General features: G+C 42.5%; 2 protein-coding genes across 3 annotated transcripts in view; one reads left to right on the top strand and one right to left on the bottom strand.

The window, feature by feature from the left end:
- The window catches only part of MROH8 (maestro heat like repeat family member 8), a 45,978-nt gene extending 44,905 nt beyond the window's left edge, over positions 1–1,073 (bottom strand). The window contains exon 1 of the mRNA XM_081033860.1: positions 730–1,073. Coding sequence (XP_080889986.1) covers positions 730–1,016 — 287 coding nt within the window. The 5' untranslated portion in view covers positions 1,017–1,073. The remainder of the gene's footprint in view (positions 1–729) is intronic.
- Positions 568–27,975, top strand: part of RPN2 (ribophorin II) — a 51,153-nt gene continuing 23,745 nt past the window's right edge. The window contains exons 1-9 of one of the 2 annotated variants that reach the window (XM_081033861.1): positions 568–876; positions 4,355–4,548; positions 13,133–13,228; positions 13,784–13,959; positions 18,506–18,581; positions 19,609–19,743; positions 21,781–21,957; positions 23,374–23,492; positions 24,495–24,600. In XM_081033861.1, coding sequence (XP_080889987.1) covers positions 864–876; positions 4,355–4,548; positions 13,133–13,228; positions 13,784–13,959; positions 18,506–18,581; positions 19,609–19,743; positions 21,781–21,957; positions 23,374–23,492; positions 24,495–24,600 — 1,092 coding nt within the window. In that variant the 5' untranslated portion in view covers positions 568–863. The remainder of the gene's footprint in view (positions 877–4,354; positions 4,549–13,132; positions 13,229–13,783; positions 13,960–18,505; positions 18,582–19,608; positions 19,744–21,780; positions 21,958–23,373; positions 23,493–24,494; positions 24,601–27,975) is intronic. The other variant, XM_081033862.1, reaches the window with a different exon arrangement.

Genomic DNA, 27,975 nt, shown 5'->3' with positions numbered 1-27,975 from the left:
TCAAACTGCCTGTGTTTGAATCTTTTCATTTCCTTCTCGGTAAAACGGGAATAACAGCACATAGCTCACAGAATGGTGATTACGGAGTAAATGAAATAGTGTATGGTGCCTAGAGCGCTTAGTACGCTACAGGGGTGTCCTGTCGCTCAATAAGTGGAGTTAGTTATTCTTTAGTTCTCAATGAGTCACTTTTCCCTTTTGAGCCTGTTACTTGGCGATCCTATAAACTTTGGCTCAGACGCTCCTCGAAGAGTTGCTATGAGAAGTCACTGAGTCCAGACCAACGCTTTGCAAATCAGATGAAACATCACTCAGAGGTTAGTCATTAACAACCGAAACAATCGCTGGAGGAAACTGCCATAATATTCTACACAACAGAACAAAATCGCCCTGGAATACTGCTCGCCCCTCCCCACGGGACCCTTCCCACGGCTTTAAAATTGACCGGGCCACCGAGAGACGACTGAGTGACAGTGCGGTCGGCCAATCCACGCAACCGGCCAATCAGAGGCGGCCTCGTCTGGGGCCACCGACGAAGCCTCACCCAATCGCGTCGCGGTGGCGCCCGGAATAGGACCGTTGCGAGGCGGTCGGTTCCAACTGGGCCTGAGCGCCGGGGGGGAAGCGGGCCTGCACGCGAGGCCTTGGGGGACCCTTGGGGTGCAAGCACTGGAATTCCGGTCGCGGCTACTGGGAGCGGCCGGGCCCAGCGGGACGGCGCAGACGAACCTGTGCTTAGAGCCCATTTCAGCAGGTGGAGTCAGCCGCGAGTCTCCGGCGTCCCCACCAGCGTGCTCCTGGAGCCGGTTTCCCGAGCGGAAGTCAGCCTGCGGCTCGGGCGCTGGTAGGACCTGCGCGGAGGAATGGCGCTGCCGGGTGAGGCGTTGCGCATGGCTCGACCCAGGGGCCCCGCGGCCGGCACCCCTCGGCAAGTGGGCTGTCGCTCGCGAGAAACTAGTGCTCGCCCCTCGGGAGCCGGCCGGGCGGGATCCCGGTCCCCTGTGGGGCAGGGGCATGAGCTCGGGCTTTCCTGGGGTCGAGGAGCTAAGGGAGGGCGGGCGATCGGGATGGGACTGTCGGGGTCTGGGGGAGGGGTGGGGGTGGGGTGGCTGCGGCGCCGAGCTACGGGTCCCCCGGAGGCCCAGCCGGGGTCCGGCGGCGGCGGCGAACCCTAGATCTGGCTTCACTCATTCATTTGACTCTCGGGCTCCCGGACCAGGCGGGCTACGAATGAGCTTTGGTCCAAGTCGTCCTTCTTTGGACCGTAGTTTGCTTTTTAGTGAACGGGCAAAAAAAAAATAAATAAATCAATAAAAATAAATCACCCCTCCGGGAGCTTAGAGCATCAGTTCTGAAGTTGCATTCAGTGGGTGCAAATTTGCAGTCTGCCGCGTATCCGTTCTGTGACCCCAGCGCAGGTTACTCAGCCGCCCTGCACCTCAGTTTCTCTCCTGTAAAAGGGGTCGATCACATTGTCTGCCTCGTAAATTGCTGTGAGTTGTAAATGAAATAGTCTCCGTGCATAGCTTAGAACAGTGCACGACACTAAGTAAGCCCTCAGAAAGGTAACTGCTGGGCTGGGTAACGTGTCGACGCTGTGCGAGCTGCAATGGGAAAACGTGTCCTATTGTTATTTCCACTTGACAGACTGGAGGGCAGGAGGAATCCCAAGAAAGGAAGTCACTTGCCCACGGTAACAATAAGGTAGTGGCTCACTGCTCCATTAGTTAAGGGGTTGAGGGTAATAAGAGTCGTTGAAAACAAACTTTGGATTCAAACTGCCTGTAGTTTGATTCTCGGCCAGGTAGGTGTCTTGTAGGACAGGTAACGACTTCTGCGTCTCAATTTCTTGGTCTGTGAACCGCACTCGCTTGGATGTTGAGGATGTAAGGACTCAATGCATGCAAATTACTTCGCAGAGTATGGGCATGCCTGACACATGTGAAGTGTGCCCATTTTAGCCGAAAAAGTTATTGTTATCATTAATGGGAGGTGGGAAGATGAGGATTCGGATACAGATGCTGTGTTAGGGAAATTTGCAGTCTCGCTGGGAAGATGCCGGTTATAGTCATTCACTAGATCTTAATATGTTGAGTTACATGCCCGTACACAAGGCACTGGGGATTCAGCAGTAGTCTCTTGACTTCTCATTCTCACATCTTTCTATCCGTTAGGAATTCTGGCTCTTAACTGTGTATTCTAGTCAGACTCTGACCACCTTTCCCGCTGCCACCTGGCTCACACCATCATCTTTTTACTTGGATTATGGCAATAGTCTCCTAACTGGTGTCCCTCTTTCTGTCCTTGCTCCTGCGTAGCCAACGTAGTGATCCTGTTAAAATGTAAATCAAATCACTCATCTGCTCAAAACGTTCTAGTGGCTCCCATCTTGCTCAGTAACAGCCAAAATTCCTACAATGACTTACAAGGTCCTTGCATGTGGCCTCTGCTACCTCTGTCACCTTGTCCCTGCATCTCACCTTTTGCTTACTCCTCTCTAGCCATGTTGTTCTCCTTGCTAATGTAAAAAAAACCACTCCTGATTCAGGGTTTTGGCACTTGCTTTTCTCCTTGGGTTTGTTTCCCTCCAAATATCTTCATGATTTGCTCCTTTTCCTTCAGGGCTACCACAGTATCTTTATTTCTTAGTTAGACTTACCGTATTTAAAATTGCAGCTCCTCTCAGATATCCCTTCTATATTTTATTTTTCTCTCTAGCACGTTTCACCTTCTAACATGATAAATAATGCTTCTTCATTATTTTGTGTGATATTTTTCTTTTCCCACTAGAAGGTAAGCTCCATGGGGTTGGAGGATTTTGTTCTGTTTCCTGCTGTATCTTTAACACTCAATGTTTGGTGCATAGTAGGCATTCAATAAATATTTGAGGAGTGAAATGCTCCATATGATAGGTCTCTTTCTAGTTTTTTTTTTTTTTTACAAGAGCTTTCACATTTTTTAGAGTATTTAACACACACAAGGACTTAAATATAACTAATGTTCATGCCCAAGGTAGGCATCCCTTCCACAACATTCTCTGAAAAATAGTGGAATCTGAACACTATTGTTAGACCTGGTTTGGGTCCAAGACTGGCTATGAGCGAACTACTCTGGTTCTCAGTTTTATTTGTATATGGATATAATAATGCCTTTCTTAAAAGTGTTGTAGTTCAAACTAAGCTTTACACTATACACATAGGATTTAGGGCCATTAACGTTAGCCCGGTGATTACTGTTAAATAGCAGACAATTCATCACACAACCCATTCTAAAGTGTGTGTGTGTGTTTAATGAGAAGTGGAACCTACCACTCCTATAATTTCTTTCTGTCCCCTGACCATAATAGATGAGGATTAATTTTACTTTCATTTATTCAGCAAATACTAATTTATAATTTAGTACTACTTCATGCCAGGCAGTGTGCAAAACTTGGAAATACTAGGATGAACCAGAGAAACAGTCTCTATCCTTATGGAGCTTGTAGTTTAGCAGAGGCATCAGACATTCCACTATTATAGTTGTGAAAAATACTGTCTAGAAGTATAGTATTTGCTACGAATGGACATAGCAACAACAAAAATAACACTGATAATAGAGTAGCAGCTAAGATTAGATAGCCTTTGTTGAATGCCAGTCATATTTTAAGATCTTTGTATATTAACTCGTATAATGTTCTTAATTACCCTGAGGTAGGTACTATTATCCTATTTTACACTTGAGGAAATTGAGGCACAGGCTGGCCACATTGTAACTGCCACAATCACATTGCTAATAAATGGCAGAGCTAGGATTTTAACTTGGCCCCAGAGGCCACGTTCTTCACTGTTTTATGGTACTGAGGACCTCACCTAAGGGAGGGCTATTGGGGGCTTCTTAAGGAAGAGATACTTGGACTGGAATCTGAAAATAAAAATTAAGCAAAGTTTAAGTAGGGGGAAGCATGAAAATGCTGGGTAGAAAGGACATGGCTCCTTAGAGCAATAGACGGGAGGCCAGAGAGCCGCCGATGAAAGAAGAGTAACAGAAGAGATCTGGTTCAGAGGCGGGCAAGGCCATGATGTAGATTCTGCCTTGGATCTGCCCTGAGAGGCACAGGAGTTAGTAATGTGCTCGGAACGGGAATGGTGTGACGAGTCCTGTGGTTTAGACGCAGAGGCTGCTGGGAGGACAACCCTTCAGGTAGGAGAAGGCCTCGCCTACCACATCCCTAAGCCTTCTCTAGGTTAGCCTTTCTGGTTCCCTCCCCTGCCTTCCGTGATTTGGTTCTGAGACCGTGGTGTGTGTCACCATTGCAACTATTTATATAGACTTCAGGAATAGTGTGGCTTGTGTTTAATAGTCATTTCCTCCCAAGGTTCAAGCACTGTCTTCCTGTTGGCCCTGACAATCATAGCCTGCGCCCAGGCTCTGACACCCACTCACTACCTCACCAAGCATGACGTGGAGAGACTGAAAGCCTCGCTGGACCGCCCTTTCACCAGTTTGGAATCTGCTTTCTACTCCATCGTGGGACTCAGCAGCCTTGGTGCGCAGGTGTCAGATGTAAAGGTAAGGCCGCTTTTATCTTGCTGGTCTCCTCCCTTCACTGTGTTCCTTTTGTGTACGTCTTCACTAGCTCTTGCTCATTTGAGGATAACCAAGGTTAATACAATATAATAAATTCTTCTATCAATCTGACAATTTTTATTTATTTAATGCCTAATGTATGTTGAGGCCCATGCCAGGGGTTTTAGCAGACTATAAAGAAGAGCAAGTCATAGATCCTCCAGAAACGTGTACTGCAGCTCTGAGTGAGACTATAATACCACACGTACTTGTTAAGTGCCAAGTGCCGAGTGTGTATGGCTAGTAAATAATAAAGGGATTCAAATATTTCATAGGTGGTACTGTATACTTCCTATCAGTGGATACATAATATCCAGTTGTTTCACTTTTCAGTTATGATAAAGTTGGCTCAGTGAATTCAGGTGTCAGACTAATCTATTTCTTGTAAACAGTATATAGTAGGGATTTATTTTTCAATCCAGTCTGACAGTCTCTATTTTTTTAATTGGGGAGTTTAATCCATTTATATTTAATTTAACTGTATTGTTGGGGTTAAGCCTGCCATCTTGTTATTTGTCTTCTATTTATAGTTTTTTCTTTCTCCTTAGATTGAGTTTTTTTTAATATTTCATTTTATCTCTTCATATTGGCTTTTTAGCTCTACTTATTTTTTTTTAGTGGTTGCTCTATTGTAATATACATTTTAACTTATCAGTATACTTTGAATTATTATTTTGCATTGTCATTTGTAATGAAAGAACCTTATAACAATATATTTTATACTTAAACTCCCCTTATTTGTGCTGTCATTGTCATACTTTTTACTTTCTTTCAAGGGTCATAGCCTTGTTATCCAGTGTCTCAACTTTATATATTTTGTTCAGTTTTATAGTTATTTATGGCAGGAGGGTAAGTTCAATACCTTTAATTTTGTCATGGCCAGAGCTGGCAGTCCCAATTGATGTCTTTCAATCCATTGCAGCTGTTATTATTTTTGATGCTTATAATGTCTAATTTTTGCCAGTGGGCCAAAATGTCTGTGCGCGTTTTATTTGTTTTTATGTGACCCAGTAGTCTTTGACAGTTTCTTCTATCCTAGGTTTATCTTTTATATTTCCTGTCCCAGACTAGACTCAACCAGTGCTATTATTTATTGAATGCCTCATATGTGCCGGCTCACTGCATATGTTATCTTCAGTTCATTGTCTTAATTCTATATGGTCAGAGATATTATGTTGTAATAGAGGATGAAATGGAAGCTCGGAGAGGTTAAGTAAATTGCCCAATGTCTGCCAACCATCATCAGAATAGCATATGGCAGAGAGATTAACAGACTGGCCCCCAGGGTAAAATCCAACTTGAAGCCTGTTTTTGTGAATAATGTTTTACTGGAACATAGTCATGCCCATTCATTTACATATCATCAATGGCTGCTTTTACATTTTTTAACAGTAGAGTTGAATAGTTACTAAAGATGCCGTGTGCCCAGCAAGCCTAAAATACTTACTCTCTGGCCCTTTACAGAAAGTTTGCTAATCCCTGATCTATGGGATCCATACTTACTCATATTTCTTCCTGACAGCTATCTCTTACTCCTGCCCGTTTCCTTCCTGTGCATGACTATATTAAGGAAACACTTACTCATAATCATATTGTTGTAAACCCTCTAGGTGAATGTACCTCCGAATAAAATTAGTTTAGCTCAAAAGAAAGAGCACAGGCATCAGAGTTAGTTAGCCCAAGTGTTTAATTCTGGTGTCCTCTCTCTATAAAAAGGAGTTATGATGACTTCCTCACTGGATCATTATAAAGATAAAGTGAAATCGTGTCATGCCTAATAGGTGATTGGCCCACAAAAGGCTCTTCAAATGGTAGCTATCTCATCATTATTAATATTGAAACATGTTTGCTTCTATTTATAACTTATTCAGGTGAATTCAGACACTGTCTGGTGTAGATACTATACTATACTGTACAGAAGGCCTACAGTTTCTGTAGATAGCCTGGGGCAGAGAGAACAAATTGGGAGAGTAGCAGAGTAGTCTCGACTAGTAGAGGTTTTGCATTGGAAGGTGTAGGAGATGAAATTGGAATATTAGGTTACTGTTAAATTTTGGTGGGTTTGAATGCTGGATGAGAATTCTACTGGTGATTTTCAAACTTCTGTGGAACCGTAGGATTCAGTTGAAGGAGATGATGGAGGAGTGAGGTACCCTCACTTTAACCAGAGTCATACCTTTGTATCTATCTCAGGACTTGGAGTTCCACGTGGATTTAGGTTGAACACATACCTCTAAAGGTGTTCTCTGCTGACGTGATGAGGTTGAGGGTACATTAGTTAGGGCTGAAGATATAAGATTGGAGCCCTCCAGACAGCTGCAGTACAGTGTGATTTGGGATAATTACATGATTAGGCCAGCTGTGGCTTCATGTTTATAATCCAGACTCTAAAATCAAATGGCTTGGCTTCAAGATATTGACTTCACAGCTGCGCAACTGTGACCTGTGCAGCTTACCGAACCTTTGTTTTCTCATCTGTAAGAGGGAGATAATAACAGTACTGAGCTGATATATGTAGGTGGTATGTGTAGGGTAGTTAGCATGGTGATGGCATGTGGTAAGTATATAATCATTGGCTCTTATTAGCAATAGTGTTATATAGAGTAGCAGTTAATGTACATCACAGTTCTATTTTGTTTTTACAAACTATCATCCCCATTGTTTAATGCCTGACGAACAGAGGATGTTCAACAAATATACATTTTTTTAATTTATTGGGGTGACAATTGTTAGTAAAATTACATAGATTTCAGATGTACAATTCTGTATTACATCATCTATAAATCCCATTGTGTTTTCACCACCCAGAGTCAGTTCTCCTTCCATCACCATATATTTGATCTCAACAAATATTTATTGAATGAATGAATTGTAAACTTGAGCTTAATAGAAATGAGAACTCTCTAAAGTGCCTCTTAATCAGAAAATAAATGGGTGAATCACACACTTCATTCTTCTAATCGCTTGTAAAATGTGCCATGGTGATTCTGCAGTGTGTGCATTGTAAGTAATAGAAGGAAGGGAGTTGCACGGAGGTTTCAGAGCTGTTGCATTTCCTTACTGGATGAACACACGAAGTCTGTCCATTGAGAGAAAGTTTCCCTTACTGCCACTTCCATGGAGTGGTGTGTGTCCAGCTGAACTGTTACTTTCAGCTGAGTAGAAAGAATTTCCTCAGCCCTGTTAGATACCCTGAGTTGTCTGCTCTCACAGATAGGTCCTTAGACGAGGTTTTGGTTATGTTTGTCACAAGAGATTTTAGCAGCAAAACTGGGAGGAATGGGGTTTAATAAGAAAATGAGAATAGAAAGCAGCTCTGGGAGTAGCAGAGTGAGGAAAGACAGTTGATTTTAAGTTGATTTTAGAGGGTTTGACAAACTAGCCTTCAGGCTCAAATCCAGCTAGAAGCCTAAAGAGTGAAGAGTTATGAAAAGTGAACATTTTTCATTTTCTTAGTTACTATATATGCATATTTAGAAAACATAAGCACATGAGAATGGTGATTTTATAGATATGACTTAGCTTTTTATGAGATAAGAATAATGGGGGTTTTGTATTCATTTTAATGAAAATAGGTAAATGGGATACATACTATGGTAAAAATTGTGATGGTCCTACTTGTTCCTGACTGAAATCAGGAAACATTAGACTGTTCACGGGTTGTTTATCAATCAAGCACTTTCCCTATCTGTAAACTTGTGATCCCTCAGAGCGTTGTGAAGATTAAATGAGAAAGTAAGATAAAGTTCTTAGCTCAGTGTCTGTCACATGGTGACTGCATATAAAGGTGAGTATATTTGTTTCCAATTCGACAAGTACTATGTGCTTGTTAAGGGCCTGTCCCTCAGCTGGCTGCTGGGATAGCAGAGAATCAGACATTCTCTCAGGCTGTAGTCATTTATGGAGCATCTGTTATGTGCCGGCATTGTGCTAAGTGTAGAGAAGACAGCAGAGCTCATTATCTGGTGAGAGACAAGCACCACTATAGTGAAACCGGGTGCTGAGTACAAAGAGATACACGTGGTATGTGGAAAGTACCATGGGAGTCCAGCAGTGGGAGCGGCTCACTCATCCTGCCTGCCGAGAAAACTTAGGTAAGCCCCAGCCTTGTCCAGGGGACTTGCCATCTGTCCTGGCTGCTGCACAATTTGCTTAGTGAATTTCTGCTGTGCACTAGGCATGGTGCTAGGCGCTGGATTCATTGTTGAACAGAAAAGAGAGCCTCTGCCCTCTTGGAATGTGTACTCTAGTAGTGGAGACAGGCGTTAGTCATGTAATCAAATATATACATGAATATCTGTAACCCTGGTAAGGTTTATGGAGGTGAGATCACCGGTGTTATAAATAGAGGAGTTCTATAGGTGGAAAATGGGGGACTTCGACCTGGTCAGGGAATGCTTTCCCGAGGAAGTTCTGAACTTAAATGTTACTCTACGTCCCCTTAAATTACAGCTCCTTGATGGCAGGAACTTTGTTCACTGCATCGATTAATAGCGGCTGGCATGTGGCAGGCACTCAGTAGCTGTTTGTTGAATGAGGGAAGGTAGATTGATCTGAATTCTAAAGGGAAAGTAGGAGTTACTCGAGAGACAGAGGAGAAGGGACTTGAGGCAGGAGGAGTACCATGTGCAAAGGACCTGTGCAGGCAGGGAGTAGGTGACATTTGAGAGACTGAAAGGAGTTCTGTGTGTCTAACAGGCGGGGAGAGAGGAGTAAAGCTACACAGGAAGGCTGGGGCCCAGCCTCGGTGCTTTGGTGGCCATCAGAAAGATTTTGCTCTTTCTCTTAAAAAGCAGTCAATTTTAAGCAGCAAGGATCAGGATCCAATTTTTATTTTGAAAAGATTTCTCTCCTGCTTTGTGGAAGACAGACTATGGCAGGGGGTACAGAGCAAGATTGAATGCAGAAGGGGTACAAAGGATAGCACCCTGAATTCTGACTTGTTGCATGGATGGATGGTTGGGCATAAGATGTGAAGGAACAGAGGAAGAGAATTAGGATTGTGTGGGAAAGATCATGAATTTGGTCTTCAACATGTTGAGCTTGAAATGCCTTTGAGTTATGTAAATAGCGATTGAGAGAAGTCTGCGCTGGGGGTACAAATCTGAGAATTACCTGGATAGAGTTTCTGGATGAAGCTGCCGTGTTGCCCCCAAAATAAGACCTAGCCGGACAATCAGCTGTAATGCGTCTTTTGGAGCAAAAATTACTATAAGACCTGGTCTTATTTTACTATAATATGAGACTGGCTAGGTCTTATTTTCGGGGATACACGGTATGGGCCTGAATGAGATAGCCTATGGAGAGAGAGGATGCATGAAAAGTGGGCCTGAGAATTAAAAAACTCTGGTGTTGAATGGCCGGGCTGAAGAGGATGAAACTGAGGAGCTACCAGAGAAGTAGGCAGAGCGCCGGGAGAGTGTGGGGGAATCTCGGAAGTGAAGGGAATGAGGAAGTAATCATCTGTCAGGTGTTGAGGGAATGAGCATTGGGAAATGTCCTTTGGCGTTTACAGTTTGGAGGTCACTGGTGGCGTGATGGGACAGAACCACGTTGGAGCGAGTGGATGTGAGGAAATGAAGACCTAGGCGTTAGGCAGCTCCCTAGAGAAGTTTAGCTGTAGGAGAAGAGAAAGAAGGTAGCAGCTGGCGGGGAGAGATGCATCATGGGAAGTTTTATTTTTAAAATAAGTCTTGAGTTAATACATTTTAGGGGTTGCCAAGTGGGAGGGAGAAGTGGAATTAATTATATGAATGGGCCTCCAGATGGAGAGAACAACCTGTACGAACCCTGGGCCACAAAAGTGCCTGTTGTATTTTAGGGGCAATGAGTTGATTGTCCAGGACAGCTAGAGCAGAGTTGTGTGGGAAGAAGTGCACCTGGGATCCTAAAACTATAGTTCTCAATAAAAGTGACTCTTATCTAGGGATCTAGGAGCCTCAAAGAAAAATACTGCCCAGTTACAGTTATAGGGAGCCCAGTTACAAAGGATGTGGTGGGGGGCGCTCCCACCAGGATCCTCGGTAACGTGACACAATAACAGGTCTGGAAAGATTACAAAGCACGGTCTGAGAGGAAACGAGTACTGGGGACCTGTTAATGGAGGAAATAGGGAGAGGAAGGGCAGCTGAGAGTGAGTTTACTGTCTTTTCTATAGGATTTGGTTCCCGATTTAGTTCAGGGAGTTGTAGGGAAGGGTGGGTAGAGGAAAGCACTGTTTTTTGCTCAGGAGGATGTTTAGATAACAGTATTAACACGGCACAGAAAGTTGTAGGGGTGCAGATAAGGAATGGGCATTTAGGGGGTGATTTTCAGCCTTTAGTTGGGAAAATGAGTCTGGAACATGGGAGGGCAGCTGGAGTTGGAGTTACAAATGCCCTGAAAGTAGCCAGCTGAAACCAAAGCAGGGGTTGGGCTTCCTGAGTCCAGGGCGTGTTTCATGAGGTCTTCTCCCACTTCTGCTGCTTTAAAACCAGGCTGTCGACATTCTGAGCTTTGAAGCCACTGACCGCTGGTACTGTTTACGTACGTTGCTTTTTCTGTGCATAGAGTTAGAGTAGGCATGATGCTGGTTTACTGCAGATCAGATCAGTTTTAGTGGTCCCTTGAGAGGTGGAGGTTGTCTAGCTTAAGACTCGAGCCAGGCTGCCTGGGTTTAATTTCAGCGTCTCCTTGAAGAGCTGAGTGACTATGGACAGGTTACTTTGCCTCTCTAAGGCCTGTTTTATTTTCTTTAAACTTAAGATAATAAGAGGACCTAATGCATAGGTCCCCTTATTGAGTGAGAAATGCACATAAAGAACTTGGAACAGTGCTTGACACATTTTCAGTGCTTGAAAAAGTGGTACGTTGTGACCGTAATCATTGTTTGGGGCCTCGTGTGCTGTCGTGCCACTGTTGAACACCAGATGGCGACAAAGCATAGCTTACCCACATTCTAAGGCAAGGACTTTTTGAATAGATTTTCTTCCCAGCCCTAATTTGTGCCGTGTAAGTTTTTTGGTTGAAGTAGCGCATGCACATATTAAAAACATCAGATAATACAGAACAGTTATTAGTGAAAAGCAGCAGTCCATTGCATGGCCCACCTTGCCTTACTGCCTGGCCTACTCCCCAGGAGGACCCACTTTTACCTATTTTTATTACCATTTCATTTTTAATAGTGGAATTTTATGTTGCCTCAATCAAAATATTTAGCAACAGAACTAACTATTAAATAATATTGCTTGGAGTTTGACCTAGTAGAAGTAGTGTGGGTTTTATTATGTGCCCACTCTGTGCCAGGTACTGTGATGGGGGTTCATCAAGTTTCTGCTCTCAGGTAACTAGTCACTGTGGGAGGTAGTACAGTCTGGTAAGTGTTTTGGGGGAGCACTCGGGAGGGAGGGCGACTGGCCTGTCCTGGGATGAATGTCACCGAAGTCTTTCTGGAATCACTGGAAGAAGTGAAGTCTGAGCAGAGATGGAGATAAGACTGGGTTTGGCAGACAAGAAGCACGAGAGATAAGTGCTCCTGGCAGGGGGAGTAGCAGGGTCAAAAATCATAAAGGGTGAGAGCATAGTATATCTGGGGAGCTGCAGTGGGCTGCAGGGTAAGATTTTGGAGGTGGGGCTGTGACGAAGCTGGCACAGAGTGAGGATCAGTCATGAGGGCATGTTATGCTGTACCAGAAACTTTGGATCGTGTTGAAGATAATAAGGAACCACCCAAGGGTTTTAAAAGCAAAGAAAGATGGTCACATTTGTATTTTGTAAAGACCACTCTTGAAGCAGCATGGCTTGGGACCAGTTAAAAGATCATTTTGACAGTCTAGGTTAGAAATGGCAAAGACCTGAAATAAGGCAATGAGAGAACCAGAAGGTAGGGATTGGGTTTGAGAAATGAAAGGGAAATAGACTCGATAGGCTTGGAGGGTCAAGAAGGAGTCCCAGGTTTCTGCTTTAGGTAATTGAGTGCTTGGTGATGCCTGTACGTGAACTAGAAAGTCCAGGTGAAAAGGTAGAAGGTTTCAAGGTTATTTTAGATGTGTTCAACCTGGCTTAGCTTCGCAGACATCAAAGCGGAGATTCCAATACAGTTGGAATCAAAGGAACCACTCTGCGTCTTAATTAGCTTTGTCACCTTCATCGGGTTATTTACCAACTCCAAGCCCTGAGTTTCTTTTTCTGTTAAATGGAGATGATACTGTCTACCACAGGGTCCTTATGTCCATTAAATGGAAGAGCTTCATAAACACCCTGCACAGGCCATAACCAGAGCAGGTGATCAGTGGCAGTGGTTTCTTTCCTTCCTTTCTAGGATTCAGAAGGACTAGAGTCCTCAGGTTTGTTGCTCCTTCTTTGAAATCAGCAATTTTGTGTCCTATGGAAAAGAACTGCTTAAAAAATGAAATCTTGTACAGCTCATACTTTAAGCCATCATAGATCATAGATTGCTTAGAATTTTACTTGTCATCCAAAACACATGGATACTTTTCCCTATCACTGTACATGTCACCACTTATCATTGACTTTTTTCCTCATTTAGAAAGCATGCACCTTTATCAAATCAAACCTTGATCCCAGCAACGTGGATTCCCTTTTCTACGCTGCCCAGTCCAGCCAGGCCCTCTCAGGGTGTGAGGTGAGTCCAGCTTCCTACATATATATGTACATTAAACTGTATAATTTTTAAAAGGGAGGGTCATGTCAGATTTTTTTTTTTTTAACAGTAAAAATCCATTAGTGATGGTGGGAATTCCATTCTTGTGGGTTTTTTTTTTTTTTTAAAGAAGTATAGTTTATTTTTCCCCTGAGTTTTCACTTTCCATGTATTTAAATAACTTTTTTCTATAGTTGCCTCTCTTCTGGGAAGTCTTGATTTTTCTTTCCATCTCTCTCTAACATTTAAAAATGTTCAAAGTAAAGAAAGAACACGCCATACCAGATTTCTGGAAATTCATTTTATTGAACGTAGGAGAACCATGTAAGTAGACAAGTGACTTCCCAGAATCTTTTCAAGTGTTGTGTTAAGGTTTTGGAAACATTTAATTTTGGTGTCTGAGAAGTCAAGGGGGAGCGATCAGATATCAGGCAGGTAGTGTGACTCTGGCACTTGCTTTGCATGCCGTCTTTGGGATGCCTGCCACAAATTGCCATCACCTGTTCTAAAACTCTGTGTCTGCCGATCCTTTCTTAGATCTCTATTTCAAATGAGACCAAAGATCTGCTTCTGGCAGCTGTCAGTGAAGACTCGTCTGTTACACAGATCTACCACGCCGTGGCAGCCCTGAGCGGGCTTGGCCTTCCCTTGGCTTCCCAAGAAGCACTCAGCGCCCTTACCTCTCGCCTCAGCAAGGAAGAGTCTGTGCTAGCGTGAGTCATCAGTACTTCTCAGGCTTCGTTTGTGTCTGCTACTGTCCTGAGAGGGTTCATCCATGGGTTCAGCAAATATTTTCAGGGTACCTACTATGTGCCAGTGCTCTGCTAGGCGCTTCTGGAGGTAATAGTGCACTCAGGCAGGGAGAGTCCCTGTCCTCAGGCGCTCACCTAGACCGTCTTCCCCGAGCTGCCCAGGCAGAAGGAAAATAGTGAGTCGGAGCATAAACACACTGCCACGTGGAGACATAGTTGCCATTTGAGGTCAGAGGCTGAAGCAAGGGTAGGAGATGTTAGAGGGAGACAGTGAACGATCTGCACTGGAGGAGGGCTTATGGAGTCCTTCAAGTTGTGAGAGACGGCACCTGCGGGGAGAGGTGGGTGGGTGCTCAGAGGGGAGAGTATTCTCAGACCAAGATTTTACTGTTCTGCAAAAGGCTTAGCTGAAGCACAAGCACCAGACAGGAAAGGAACTCAGCAACTTCCCTATTTCTTACAAGTTTCAATGTTGTAACAGACCTAAGGACGTTTACTAAACTTAAAAGTGATGGTATGATAGGTGTAGTTTTTTAAAAAACTCATTTAAAACTGTATATGTACTTTTTATTTTCTATGTGTCCCCCTAATTGCAACCCTTGAAAGAGTAGAGCACCTGGACTCCTGTTAATTGTTTAGCAAGCAGTTGGTGACACAAATTCGCTATTGCAGAATAGTTCAGTTGCTTCCCATGGTTGTTTGGGTTTTTTTTTTTTGTTTTTTTTTTTTTTGCGAGAACCAAAATGTTTCTAAATTTGAAGCTTTGTTAAGACCAGCGATCACAGTCAGTGGTGACGTTTTCTTTGTCACTCACACCTATTCATTCACAAGGCCAGTAATCAGTGACTTGGAGGGTGATTCTTTTCCCAGGGCTGACGTTTTGTACACACTTTCCCCAGGGCTTGGCCCTCGTGGTCCTTTGGTTTCAGGTTACGTTATTTTGATTTGTTCTCAGAATCCCTTGTGGAATGCCACCTCAATCATCACCATCTCATGTCGTGATGTCATTGTCAATGCCTCACTCTGATGCCACCTTCTATAGAAAAATCTTTCCATTTCCCTCCGAGCAAAAAGGGAAATCTCCCTCCTCAAAACTCCAGAACAGGAAAAAGTACAAAGAAAGTACCTCCATGTTGGAGTCAGTTAGGCTTGGGTTTGAACATCAGTTCAGTTCCTTCCTTGCTTTGTGACTTTGGGCAAGTTACTAACCTCTCTGAGCCTCATTTAAAATGAGACCAATCCTTGCATCCTAGGACAGATGTCAGGATTAGGTGAGATAATACATGTGAAGAGCCCAGTGCAGAGCCTGGCTTTCAGTGGGCATGCCACAAATGGAGTGCCTTCTCTTCTAGTGTGCTTCCTTCTTAGGTCCCTTTCTTAGAGACCAAGGTTGCCTCCTTGGTGGGATTGTAGTTATTTCTATGTTAGATTGTAAACGTCTTTATTTGCAGAGCTCATGGAGCCTGGCATGTGGTAGATGTCCAACAAAGAGTTAATAAAGGCTGAAACTATACTTTTGTGTTTCTGGTCTGTTGTAGAAAGTTTACAGGTAGAAAGAGAACGCCCTTGGGATCAGAGAGCACTGTGTTCAAATCCAGACTCTTCTACTTAATACCTTTGATCATGAGCAGGCTGTTTAACCTCCCTCACCTTCAGTGTTTTCATATGTAAAACAGAGAACGATATCTGTCTCTCAGGATTATTGTGAAGATCAAACTGGCAGGGTGCCTTACATATTACTACTAATTTGCCCCGCTTAAGGAAATGTGATAGAAATTAGAACTCTTCTAAGTGGACCATGTACATTTAAGTGGGCAGATTCTAGGAAATGAATGTTCACAAACTTGTCTAGAACGGGAAAAAAGTATTTGTAGGTTTGAATGAAGCATCTGAAAAAGTGCCATTGTGGTTTCTTCATAATCCGATTTCTTTGAATCATCTGCCGTATTTTAGCAAGAAAGGATCTGCTTTCTTAGTGTTTGAATATAGTATTCCAGAGGGAAAGAAATTGCTGGCTGGGGAATAAGGAATTAAAGCCGGTGGCAAAACTTTTCAAATGCTAAGGGGATTAATTTCATTCTAGAAACTTCTGAGGTTGTTACCAACATGACACACACTTGTTCCAAAAAAAAGAGAAAAACGATATCTTAATTGAAAAGTTCTTTCTAGGGTATCCTAGCAGCCTTATCTGGGCTCAGCATTTATCATGGGCAGATGTGGGATTTTTATCTTGTTTGGAAATGCAGGTTTCATTTTCTCAAGTGCATTATAACAACAAGCATCCCATAGGAGTCATTGAATACTCTGGGGCTTCTCTGTCCGTGGATTGTGACTCCTCTGTTTTCCAACTTGTCATCTTAATGGAATTAGTTTTCTATGGAGGGAATCCAAATTGTTATGATCTCAATAAAAGCTGACATATTCTCACTCTACATTCCCCAACACTGACTTACTAAATGGTGATTTGACATAAAGGCCCAGTCCTCTCTTGGGAATTAGGAAATCATTCTGGGGTTGAGCAGCCGTTGGTTCTACCACGAGGGGTCCTCAGCTTTCTCCATTCCACCCAGAAAAGCATTGTTTACATTTTCCAAGTTACTTGCGTTAAGAGACTAGAATCTAATAAAAAATCTTATGTGCACATACCTACCACAATTCTACCTTAAATAGTTTATCTTACAGAAATACGCTCATAAGTAGGTAAAAATATATGAATTAGCCATGAAAAATAATGAAGTACTAATAACTGCTTCAATCTGGATGAGCCTTGAAAACATGCTAAGTGTAAGAAGCTAGACACAAACAGTCACATATTGTATGAGTTCATTTATATGAAATACCCAGAACAGGTAAATCTGTAGACACAGAATGTAGATTGGTGCTTGCCAGGGACTGGGAGAAGGGAGAATTGGGAAGAAACTGCTTTAATGGGTATAGGATTTTATTTTAAACTGATGGGAATATTTTGGAACTAGATGGAAGTAATTGCACATTGTGAAATATACTAAAGGCCACTGAATTGTTCACTTTCAAATAGCTCGTTTGTTCTGGGGATTTAATCTCAAATTAAAAAAATACATATATGTAAAAAGTATATATATATAAAATCATTACAGAGTTGTATGACCTAGTTAACATTTAATGTCTATCAATTGGAGATTGAGTAAATTATGGTACATCTAAGCAGTGCAGTACTGTGTCATTATTAATAAGAATGGAACGATGTATACAACATATGATTAAGTTAAAAATAAATTTGAGAATAGTTATCTTTTAGGGATAGGTGTTATAGGAATTTTAACTTGCTTGTTTAGAATGTGTTGTTTGAATTTTTGACAAATGTGTACTTTCTTTTTTTTAAAAGATTTCATTGGGAAAGGGGAACAGGACTTTATTGGGGAACAGTGTGTACTTCCAGGACTTTTTTTTCCAAGTCAGCTTCAAGTTTTTGTCCTTTCAGTCTTAATTGTGGAGGGTGCAGCTCAGCTCCAGGTCCAGTTGCTGTTGCTAGTTGCAGGGGGCGCTGCCCACCATCCCTTGCGGGAGTAGAGGAATCCAACTGGCAACCTGTGGTTGAGAGGACACGCTCCAACCACCTGAGCCATTCGGGAGCTCAGCGGCAGCTCAGCTCAAGGTGCCGTGTTCAATCTTAGTTGCAGGGGTCGGAGCCCACCATCAAGGAATTGAACTGGCAACCTTGTGGTTGAGAGCCCACTGGCCCATGTGGGAATCGAACCGGCAGCCTTCGGAGTTAGGAGCATGGAACTCTAACCTGAGCCACCGGGACGGCCCCAAATATGTATTTTTATAATCAGAAATAAATAGTAGGAAAAGAAAAAGAGAGACTAGGCTCTGGTTTGGGAACCAAATCTTTTATTCCTTTCACCTTATTTAATGCTTGAAGAGAGATGACTCAGTTCTCTCAGTAGGATGATGGTAGCACCAGGCTTGGCCATTTAACTCGTGATTACTGAACACTTCCTATTCCTATTGCATTAATCTGATTTCAGAAAGTTGCTTCAAATTCTACCCAGCAATCTACATGTGTAGATTCTACAATATTTCTTTGGTCTTGGAGTAAGAAAATGAACAGGCAGTCAAATCAACTTCAAATAGACGTTAGTCAAATGAAATCCTGTTCTCCCTATGAGTTTTACCTCTTTCAAACCTAATTTAGTCTCAGTATTCTATATGTGATGCCATTAGGAACAAAACCCATTTACTGAGGGGGGTGTACTTGTGCTCCCTCCCTATTCTGTGCCCACAGTACTTCGTAAGAGTCCTGTTGCCCAGGTTGCCGTCTCTCTAACCGTAGTGACCTGCGTAATGTAATGGTCTTTGTTGCATCTTTCCTGACAAGGTTGTAAATAAGCTCCTTAAAGGTTGAGACTGTTTTATACTTGGAAAGAGTAAGAGTGGGATATTTGTGAAGGTGTCCCAATACAGGCGGGAGTGAGTAGATGAAAGGAGGCTTGTCATTCATTAGGGTCTACTTTTTACCTTCCAGCACGATCCAGGCTCTGCAGACAGCATCCCACCTGTCCCAGCAGGCTGACCTGAGGAGCATTGTGGAGGAGATTGAGGTGGGAATTTATTTTGCCAAAGGAATTTCCCAGTTCTTGTCTTTGAAACCCTTTAGCAGAGCCTTGCCCACAGACAGGAATGATTTGTTACAGCCAGTTCCATTTCTTTTCATATCCGTGGCACGCTTAGGTTGTTTGTATCACAGCAGTATGTCCTGTTAGGAGTACTTGTTTGGCCAGTGTAGTTACACCATCAGTCAGGCAACAAACTATTTTTCCAGGCTTTGGTAGGTACAGTCTCATAGTCTACAGATTTCAGAGACCAAAAAACTTGAAATTTAAACATTTTTTTCTGCCACTTACTACTTAATAATCTCAGGCAAATGATTTAAAGTCTGAGACTCAATTTCTTTTCATGGAGGTTGTAGGAACAAGTGAGGTTCTAACTGCCTAGTACATAATAGGTGCTCAGCAGGTGGTCACTGGGGTTTTATTATTACTCCATCCTCTCCTTTGCCCTAGACCTCCTGCCCATCAGAGTCTCCTCTCATGGACGGCATAGCCAGTGATGACAGGTAGTCCTAACAGTGCCATCACTGGATGCCCCACGGACACATTAGCTGCGTCACCCTGTTGCCCAGGAGAGCAGGATGACTCTCTTCATCCTTAGGTCATTGAGTAAGAAAGAGAAATGCTCTGCTCTGTAGGTTGTATCCAAATGGATGGCTGTGGAATCCATCTGTGCCACGACGCTTCCTGGGCGCTCTGCAGCCTGGCCCACTGGCCTTCTGCGCAGAGCAGCTGCTGCCTTCAGTGCCATGACTCCTGGCCTTGGGCTTGAGTACAGGGGGTCAGGGAAGGAGCGCTTGTAGCGCTGCAGAAGATACTCTTCTCTTCAAATGCCTGTACGATACACTCTACTCTCTGCATAAGTACCTTTTTTTGAGAAGTGCTCAAAAAAAGTGAGGTGCTCTCGAGATTGAGGGTGAGATTTCTCAAAACCATCTGCACTTGGGTGACAGTGGTTTGTGCATCTCCTTTCTGTTCTCACCTGACCTCCAACATGCTTGCATTTTGTTTGTGACAGGACCTGGTTGCTCGCCTGGATGAACTGGGAGGTGTGTACCTCCAGTTTGAAGAAGGACTGGAAACAACAGCGTTATTTGTGGCTGCCACCTACAAGCTCATGGACCACGTGGGGACTGAGCCATCCATTAAGGAGGTGCCTGTCTTATAATTCTCAGGCACGAATCCCAAAGGGGTTGTTGGCTTTATCTGCTAAGGACAGCTTTTATCAGAGAAGGCTGCTCAGTTCGCCTTGGGTATAGTCACTCAGTGCTTCGGGATAGGCGTTGAGAATGAGAGACAGAAAGATGGAATGCTTGTCCTCAAGGAACTGGTTGCCAGTGGGATAGACATGTAAACAAATTGTTACACTTGCTTTAAATGGGGTACGAACGTGTCGCGAGGTAGTGGCAAGACCAAGTGTGTTACCCTTACGTCTCCTCCCTTTTCTGATCCTCCTTACTGCTTGTCTCATGAATGCTTCCCACGTTGGTGGCCCATGCATATCCTCTTTCTCTCTAGAGGTGCCCCCTCCTACAAACTTGCCTATCCTTTTCCCTCCCCATTCAAACTTAGCAATGGCTAAATCTTAGCTAATTTTTACTGATTGACATAGTTCACTGAGAGGCGTGTATGTCTACCAGACATCCACCAAGAGTTAATTTTTTTTCTTTTTCTTTTTCAAGAGGAGCTTGTTAATCTGAAAGAACCTTTAGTTGGAATGTGTGTGGGAAGTCTTTTGAGTAGGACCCTCTTTGTACCCCTTGTTTGTGAGAAGGTTACCAACCCTTAATCTAAAGGACTTAAAATACAAGCCCCTGTTGTTTTGATTTTAAGAGAGACTTGGGTTGCAATTAGAAGTTTCATTTCTTTTCTGCATTATGAGTTCTGTGCCGAGTTTCTTCAAGTAGTAAGTAATTATCTGTCTTGGATAATTTGAATGAATTTCATATTTTCTACAGAGGATATGATCTAATAATTTTTTCATGTATTGGCATGCTAATACAGTCTTTTGCTTCAGCCTAAATGTAGGAGGTCTACAGAGACACTCTTTTAACTTCTGTTTTGGATTAAAGTGCAGGAATGTGGGTCTCAAGATACAAGTCGTTTAGAGACTCTTTTATACACAGTACAGTGGATAAATTGGCCATATTCTTCATATACAACTTGAACTTTTTCTTACTTTATTCCCAATCTTGTACTAAACAGGTATTTGGCAGGAGTAATTTTGCTGTCACTGCTTTTGACATTACCATTCTGGTGTCAACAGCCTAGTGATGGAAAAATGTAATTGGTACAATTAAAGAAAATTATTTCATGTCGACTGTGAATAACACTGTCGGGAACAAGGGAGCTTTTTTGTTAGATGGTAGATTTTAAAAAACAAAACTGATTGGAGTGGAAAATGTTTCCTCCTAAGCAAACAACCTCCAGAATTTTAATAGTGCCTTTTCGGTTCTACTTTTTTAAAAAAAATTGCTTTTTGTTTTCTCCTTTAAGCAGCCCACATTAGTTCTTAATGGAGAGTTACTTTAGTTTCTTTCTAATGTACATTTTGGCTCTAAGGTTTTGTCCTGTAAATACAGACTTGCTTAGACGTGGGCTGGGAGGGAAGGTAGCTTAACTGGGAGGGGGAAGGGAATCTGGAAAGAACCCATTTTATTGTGGAAGGACTTTGGAGACAGACTTATGTGTGAATTTTGGTCTTGTACCCCCCTCCCCCATTATAACTAGTAGAAGTTACTTCATGTTCTTTAGCCTCAGTTTTTTCATTTGAAAAACATGGATAATATCAGTCTTCTCAGGGTTTTTATCAAAATTTGTATTAATACACGTAAAGCACCTACATAATCAGTGCCTGGCATGTATATTGAACAAATGGTTCCTGGTATATGTATTTTATAATATACTTTCATATCTTAGTTATCTAGAAGTACCTTGCGTTTGTATAGTTAGCATTCAATAAATAAATGGTTGACAAATAAATGCATGAATTTCAGTGTGTACTGGAAGATGGAAGAAAAAACAACCAAATCCAAGTTTTAAGCTTAAATACAGCATGTTTCCTTTTTTCCTCCTCTATTAACTTGGATTAATGGCTACAAGACCTTCCGTTTGAGCACTTAGAAACAGAAGGAATGGCTTGAGCCAGGTAGGCGGGGACGATCTCCAGCTGTGTTTGCCTGTCTTTCAGGACCAGGTCATCCAGCTCACGAATGCGATCTTCAGCAAGAAGAACTTGGACTCACTCTCAGAAGCTTTCAGCGTGGCCTCTGCTGCCGCTGCGCTCTCCCAGAATCGCTACCATGTGCCAGTTGTGGTTGTATCCGAGGGCTCACCTTCTGACACTCATGAACAGGCCATCCTGCGGGTATGACCTCTGTGCCCCAGTGTGCCGCCCTGGTTGTCGTTTTCAGTGTAGGCCTTTCAGAAATCACAGACTGTTCTACAGCCATTTGCACCCATGAGGACATGCCAATGAGTATAGAACAAGGCTCTTTTCCTGTAGCCTAGAAATGGGACATGACCAACCGGGTGAACTAGTCACAGAACCCTTCACAATCTCAAAAACAGCTTTTTTTTTCCCCCTAGAGAATTTTAAATAGGCTTTCAACAAATGAAGTGCAAGAAAATTGCATTTCTGGGTTTGTAACTCCAGATGTATAGAGAAATCTTGCTTCTAAAATGCATTTTTCAGTACTAAAACTTTCTAAATACGTATTAAGACAGCTTTTTAAATTCCCAAGTGATTTTGGTGCTTATAGTTGTTAAAATAAATACCAGGTCTCTTCCTCTCTCGTGTTAACAGTGTATCTTTCTGCTTCTTCATAGCATAGCTCTCCGTCTCACTCAGCAGTAAGCATAGACTTGTCTTTTGTGTTAACTTTTTGAACAGAGCAAAGGCACAATTTGAGAGATTTCATCTCACATGAGGCTTTTGATGCTGTTATTTGGAAACCACTGATAAATTAAGACCTTCATAAGAAATTAAACATTTTATGTCTAAACCTTGGGGTTCCACTTAGAACAGTTCTACCTGTCCCATCAGTTCTTCTACTTTGGTGGCCCTTGCAGATATTCTCCTGAGGAGGTGCCCTGTACTTCAGAATTGCCTCTCTTCCCCCTGTTTACCACCTACATCTCCTCAGCAAAGACTGGGGTGAGCAAAAACCTAATTAACATAATTCACCTTGAGTCTGGGTGCTGAGAGAGCAAAGTAGAAAAAATTGTTGGCTTTGAAGCTAGGTAGGCTGGAGTATCTATCTGAGATGATTGATGGGAAGATATATGTAAAGGGCCTAGCCTGGTATCTGGTAAATAGTTGACTTTCAACAAATGATAGTTATTAATGTTATCCACATTTCTTCAGTTTTCCCATCACCCATATCTTCTTGAAGTATTTCTCTAGCGAACATTTTTCTTTTTTTAAGATACTTCAGTAGAATGGGTAGCACCGGGATTCGAAAGAAGGGAACATAACTGTGTGGTCTGGGGCCAGTCATTCTCTTCCCCTGGGCTCTTCTTTCCTTGTCTGAAAAGTAAGGTCATTGGGCAAGATCATCTAGAAGATCCTCCACCTGGAACATTCTATCATCAATCCCATTCCCAGTCTGTTTTCCTAGTTTTGATCTCTGATAGGCAATAAGCCAAAGGTCAGTGAAAATTTCCTAAAATGAGGTGTTGCTTCTCCTGCAGAGCTCACTCCCTATGGATAAAGCACCCCAGAACAAAATTCTGTACTCCCTCAGCCTTTGTGGCTACAGATAATTTTAAAATCTATCTCCAGTTGCAGGTCACCAATGTTCTGTCCCAGCCTCTGACTCAGGCCACTGTCAAACTAGAACATGCGAAATCGGTTGCTTCCAGAGCCACGGTTCTCCAGAAGACCCCTTTTACCCTTGTAGGGTAAGTCCTGAGCATCTTCTGATCAGGCCCCGATGTATTATACTTCTTTTGGAAAGTTAGCTTGCAGCCAGTATAACTCAGCTTAATGTGGATATTACCAAGATCACAAAACCAAATTTACCTACACTTTGGTTAAGTAAACTTGACTTACTGGTATCACAATCTTATCGTTGTCGCTGTCTTGTCATTGTTATATAAGTAGCCAGTTTTAAATGTAATATTTATTGGGGTTTTTTCCTGATGTATGAATAATACATGTTTATTGTAGGAAAAATACCGAAAAGCACAAAAAAGAAAATACAAAGTACTTATAATTCTACCACTCAAAGAGATAACTGCTGTTAACGTTTTGCTACATTTTTTAAGTTGAATTAAGATTGTGCTTTAGCTATAACAATGTCGTGAACATTTTCCCCATAGGATTAAGTATTCTTCTACAGTCTTATTTTTAATGGCTGCAAATTATTGTTTTGTAAATTCTTTAAAAATTAGAGGTCAATTTTATGTGAAACATTGTTAAATGTTAAATTAGTAAGTTAACAAGATAAGGAATTTCGAGTTTTAGAAAATGTATTTCTTAGACAGTCAAAGATATATAGGCAATATGTGAAATTAAAAAGCAAAATCATTTTTAGGAATGATCAGTGGAATGGTAAAAGACATTGGGGATTTTACGATGTAGTTCCAGTTAAGAATTCACTTCTTTGTTTTCTTAACGTAATCGAGATCATACTGTAGACTCACCTGATTCACATTTAATTGTGGGAGGCTACCCCAGGGAGGTGGGATTTTAGGGGCTGAGAGGGGAACCAAAGGGAAAAGAAGACTTTGTAGACTTGAAAGAAGTCATTTTAGATGATTTTGAAGTTTTTCCCACATTATAATCAAAAGTGAAGAGATTTAGGGCTGGCCTGTTTTAAGGAGTGTCTCCCTTTGCAGCCCGTTTGTTATAGTCATGACTTTCCCATATGAGTGCTTGCTAATCATGCTCATTATTCACAGGGATATTTTTGAACTAAACTTCATGAATGCAAAGTTTTCCAGTGGTTATTATGACTTCTCTGTCAAAGTTGAGGGTGACAACCGTTACATTGCAAACAACGTAGAGGTAAGTGCTTTTCTTGTCATCCCTGTTGCCATGTTACTATATCCAAGGAAATAACCACATAGGCACATGGCATTAATTGTCTGGTGTTTTCACTTCACTTTACAACCGAGTTAATGTGAATATGTTAAAAGAGGGATCGGTTCAAAATATGCTGTTTGACAGACTTAGCCAAGAACTTGATCATAGCGAGTTTTATTTTATAAATTACTCATTTTCCATTGTAAGTTAGCATTACTATTCTACGTAAAATTTAAGAAGTAGAAAAGATAAAAATCACCCACAATTCCACTGAGGCATACATACTCTGAAAATGTTTTTTGTGGCGGGCCTTGACAGGTTTAGAAAGGTGCTTGATGCTAAGTAGGCAAGGAGAAGCATCAAACGACAGTGCTGTAGTTAGGCTCTCTGGGTAAAGAACAAAAGAAAATTGGTAATCTTTCGTCCTGAACTGGGTTTCAGATGTTTAACTGACTAGTGGTGTTGCAGATGCAAGTGGTTTTAAGCATGGAAAGCTATGCTCCCTTTATCTGATGCTTTGTGGGAATGAGGTAGTTCACATGCGTGGTTTTCTCAGCTCATTGAAGTTTACTCTTCCAGGCAGTGTGGCGTACTTTTTAACCTTTTTGGATGAATGTTTAAGGTCAATTACACCTTTTCCTACTTTCTTAAACTATGGGGTATAGTTTAGCCTTTTCTTATTCTGAATTAGGATCACGAGTGTGAACCTTTTCGTGAATGCCTATGACATGAGAAGTACAGTGTGCTTCTGCGTACATTATTTTGTTCTTACAACAACCCCAAGAGATGGGTGGAGACACTTCATCTCATAGATGAGGCTCAGAGGGGTAGAGTAACTTGTCCAAGGTCGTCCAGCCTGTGCTTGGGTGGATCCCTGCACTATACATTTAGTTAGTGTTCCCTGGTGAACAGAGAGCTAGTGGCCTAAAGGCTGCAGAGCCGTGTGCAGCTCCAGTAGCCGGCCTTTTTACAACATTACTTTCTCCTTTCAGCTGTCATTTCTCAGTGCTTCTGCCCCTGTGTCTTTGCTCCATCTGTCTACTTGACAACGTTGTCATGCACTCTGTTGGGTCAGGAGAACTTGGAGTAGAAGTGTACCTTTCCTGAATAATTAAATATATGCTGTTTTTGAGAACTCTTTTCTTCACTATCAGTGTCATTTTCTACTCACTTCTTTTTTTTAATCAAATGTTTTCATTTTGAAATAATTTCTATATTAAGTTGCAGCAATAGTCTGAAGAAATCCCATATACACTTTACCTAGCTTCCCCTAGTGTTAACATCTTATATAATAAATCTATTTATCAATACCAGGAAATTAACACTGATACAGTATTACTAACTAGCCCATACATAGACTTTAATTCAAATTCCACTAGTTATCCTACTAATGTCCCTTTTCTGGTCCAGGATTCAACCTAGGATCACATAGTCCTTTCGCTGGCATGTCCATTTAGCCTCCTCCAATTGAGGGTAGTTTCTCTTTCATGACCTCAACACTTTTGAAGGATACTGGCCAGGCCTTTGTAGAATGTTCCCCCTCAACTTTAGGTTTGTCCCAAGTTTCCTCATGCCATGCATTTTTTTGCAACAATGCTCCAAAAGCGACGCTCGGCCCTTGTCAGTGCATCCTATTGGGAAGTATATGATGTTGATACATCTCAGTGCTGGTCATGTTAACCTTGATCACTTGGTTAAGGCGGTGTCTGCTAGGTTTCTCCACTGGCAAGTTGCTGTTTCTCTGCTTTGTAATTAAGTGTCTGGTGGAGGCATACTTTTGAGACTCTGCAAGTATCCTGATGTTCTTGCTTGCAACATAGTATCTGTCAAAAGATGATTTTCTCTTTCTTTCCTTCTACATTCATTAATTGGAATTGTACTGTAAGAAAAAACTGTCCCTTTCTCCCCCCTCCATTTGTTCAATTATTTATAACTTTAGACTCACAGGTGTTCATTTTATTCTGTAGGTTATGATCCATTACTATCATTTACTTTGTTGCTCATCTTATCCCAGATTTAGCCTTTGGGGAACTCAAGTTGGCTTCTGGGACACTCACTTTTTTTAATGAAAGGACAAGGCAGCTGGAAAGTTTGACCTTTTCAAAAGTGGGACATTACTTAACATAGGTAGATTACACACTTATATTTAAAGTTGGGCAGAAAGGAGGATAATATTCTGCCACTCTAGTTTCTGCCTTTTCTCTATCTTATGGCTGACCTTTTCGTGCATGAGACATCTGATCCTAGTACATTCCCTAACACAAAATGGGGGTAGAAACTATTGTGCGTACCTTTAAAATCTAGATTCTTTTGATTTTAGTTTCCTTCCTGAGGGGTCCTTATTTGTAACTGAACACATTTGAAAGGCACCCCCCCCCCCAAGAAACCTCTTCTTACAATCTTGGTAACATACCCAGGTTAAAGTGCCATAACCATGTGTCACTATCATTCTTAACCTCTTCCTTTCCACATCTGACTCTGGTCAGTCCCCAAGTCCTTTGAATGTCTTTCGCATGAGCCCTTCGTTCTCCGGCCTCAGTGTCCCTACTCAGGTAGAGCCCTGTATTCTTTAGATTACTAAGGTGGTTTCTAACTAGCTTCACTGGCTTCAGTCTCGCCGTTCATTTGCATTTTCTGTGAGCGCCGCCAGAATGGCAGAATCACAGTCTTCCTCCGCTTGAACATTTCTTTGCCTTCCTTGTGGGTGCTTCCCCATCGCCTCAGCTCTAACTGCTCTTCACTGAATGCTGGTCCTCAAATATTCTGTTTTTATTTCCCCCGCCTTTCTTCCACCTCCACCCCCCCCCCCACTCCGGTTCAAGCTGTTGTCTCTCAGCCTAGTTGTGGAGGACACAGCTCCCTGGCCCATGCTGGTGTGATGGGCCTTGCCCCCCCCCCCCCCGTCTGAGGCAGTCGGTTGCCAGTCGGCTGCTCACAGCAGCTCACGGCAGCCGGCTGCTAGCTGCTCACAATGGCTGCTGGTCGTAATGACTGCTGGCCACTCATGGCAGCACACGGTAGCCCACGGCAGCACTCAGCAGCCCAGCTCCTGGGAGAGCTGTTGTTCACAATCTTAGCTGTAGAGGGCGCAGCTCACTGGCCCATGTAGGAATCGAACTGGCGACCTCGGTGTTAAGAGCACAGTGCTCCAACCACCTGAGCCACCAGGCCAGCCCCCAGCCCCCAAATATTCTTTACATGAGCATGCCTTTGGACTTCTCCTCTTGTTTCCTCCACCAAATGCTCTTCCTCTCCCTTGCTCATATGTCGAAGTACTCATCCATAAGGTCTAGTTGAAGTGTTGCCCCTACATCTGAGCGTCCATAGAACTTTATTTTTTTAGTATGTACTATTTCA

The sequence above is a fragment of the Rhinolophus hipposideros genome (assembly GCF_964194185.1).
Source record: "Rhinolophus hipposideros genome assembly, chromosome: 22".
NCBI lineage: Eukaryota > Metazoa > Chordata > Mammalia > Chiroptera > Rhinolophidae > Rhinolophus > Rhinolophus hipposideros.
This window is presented reverse-complemented; position numbering and strand designations above follow the sequence as displayed.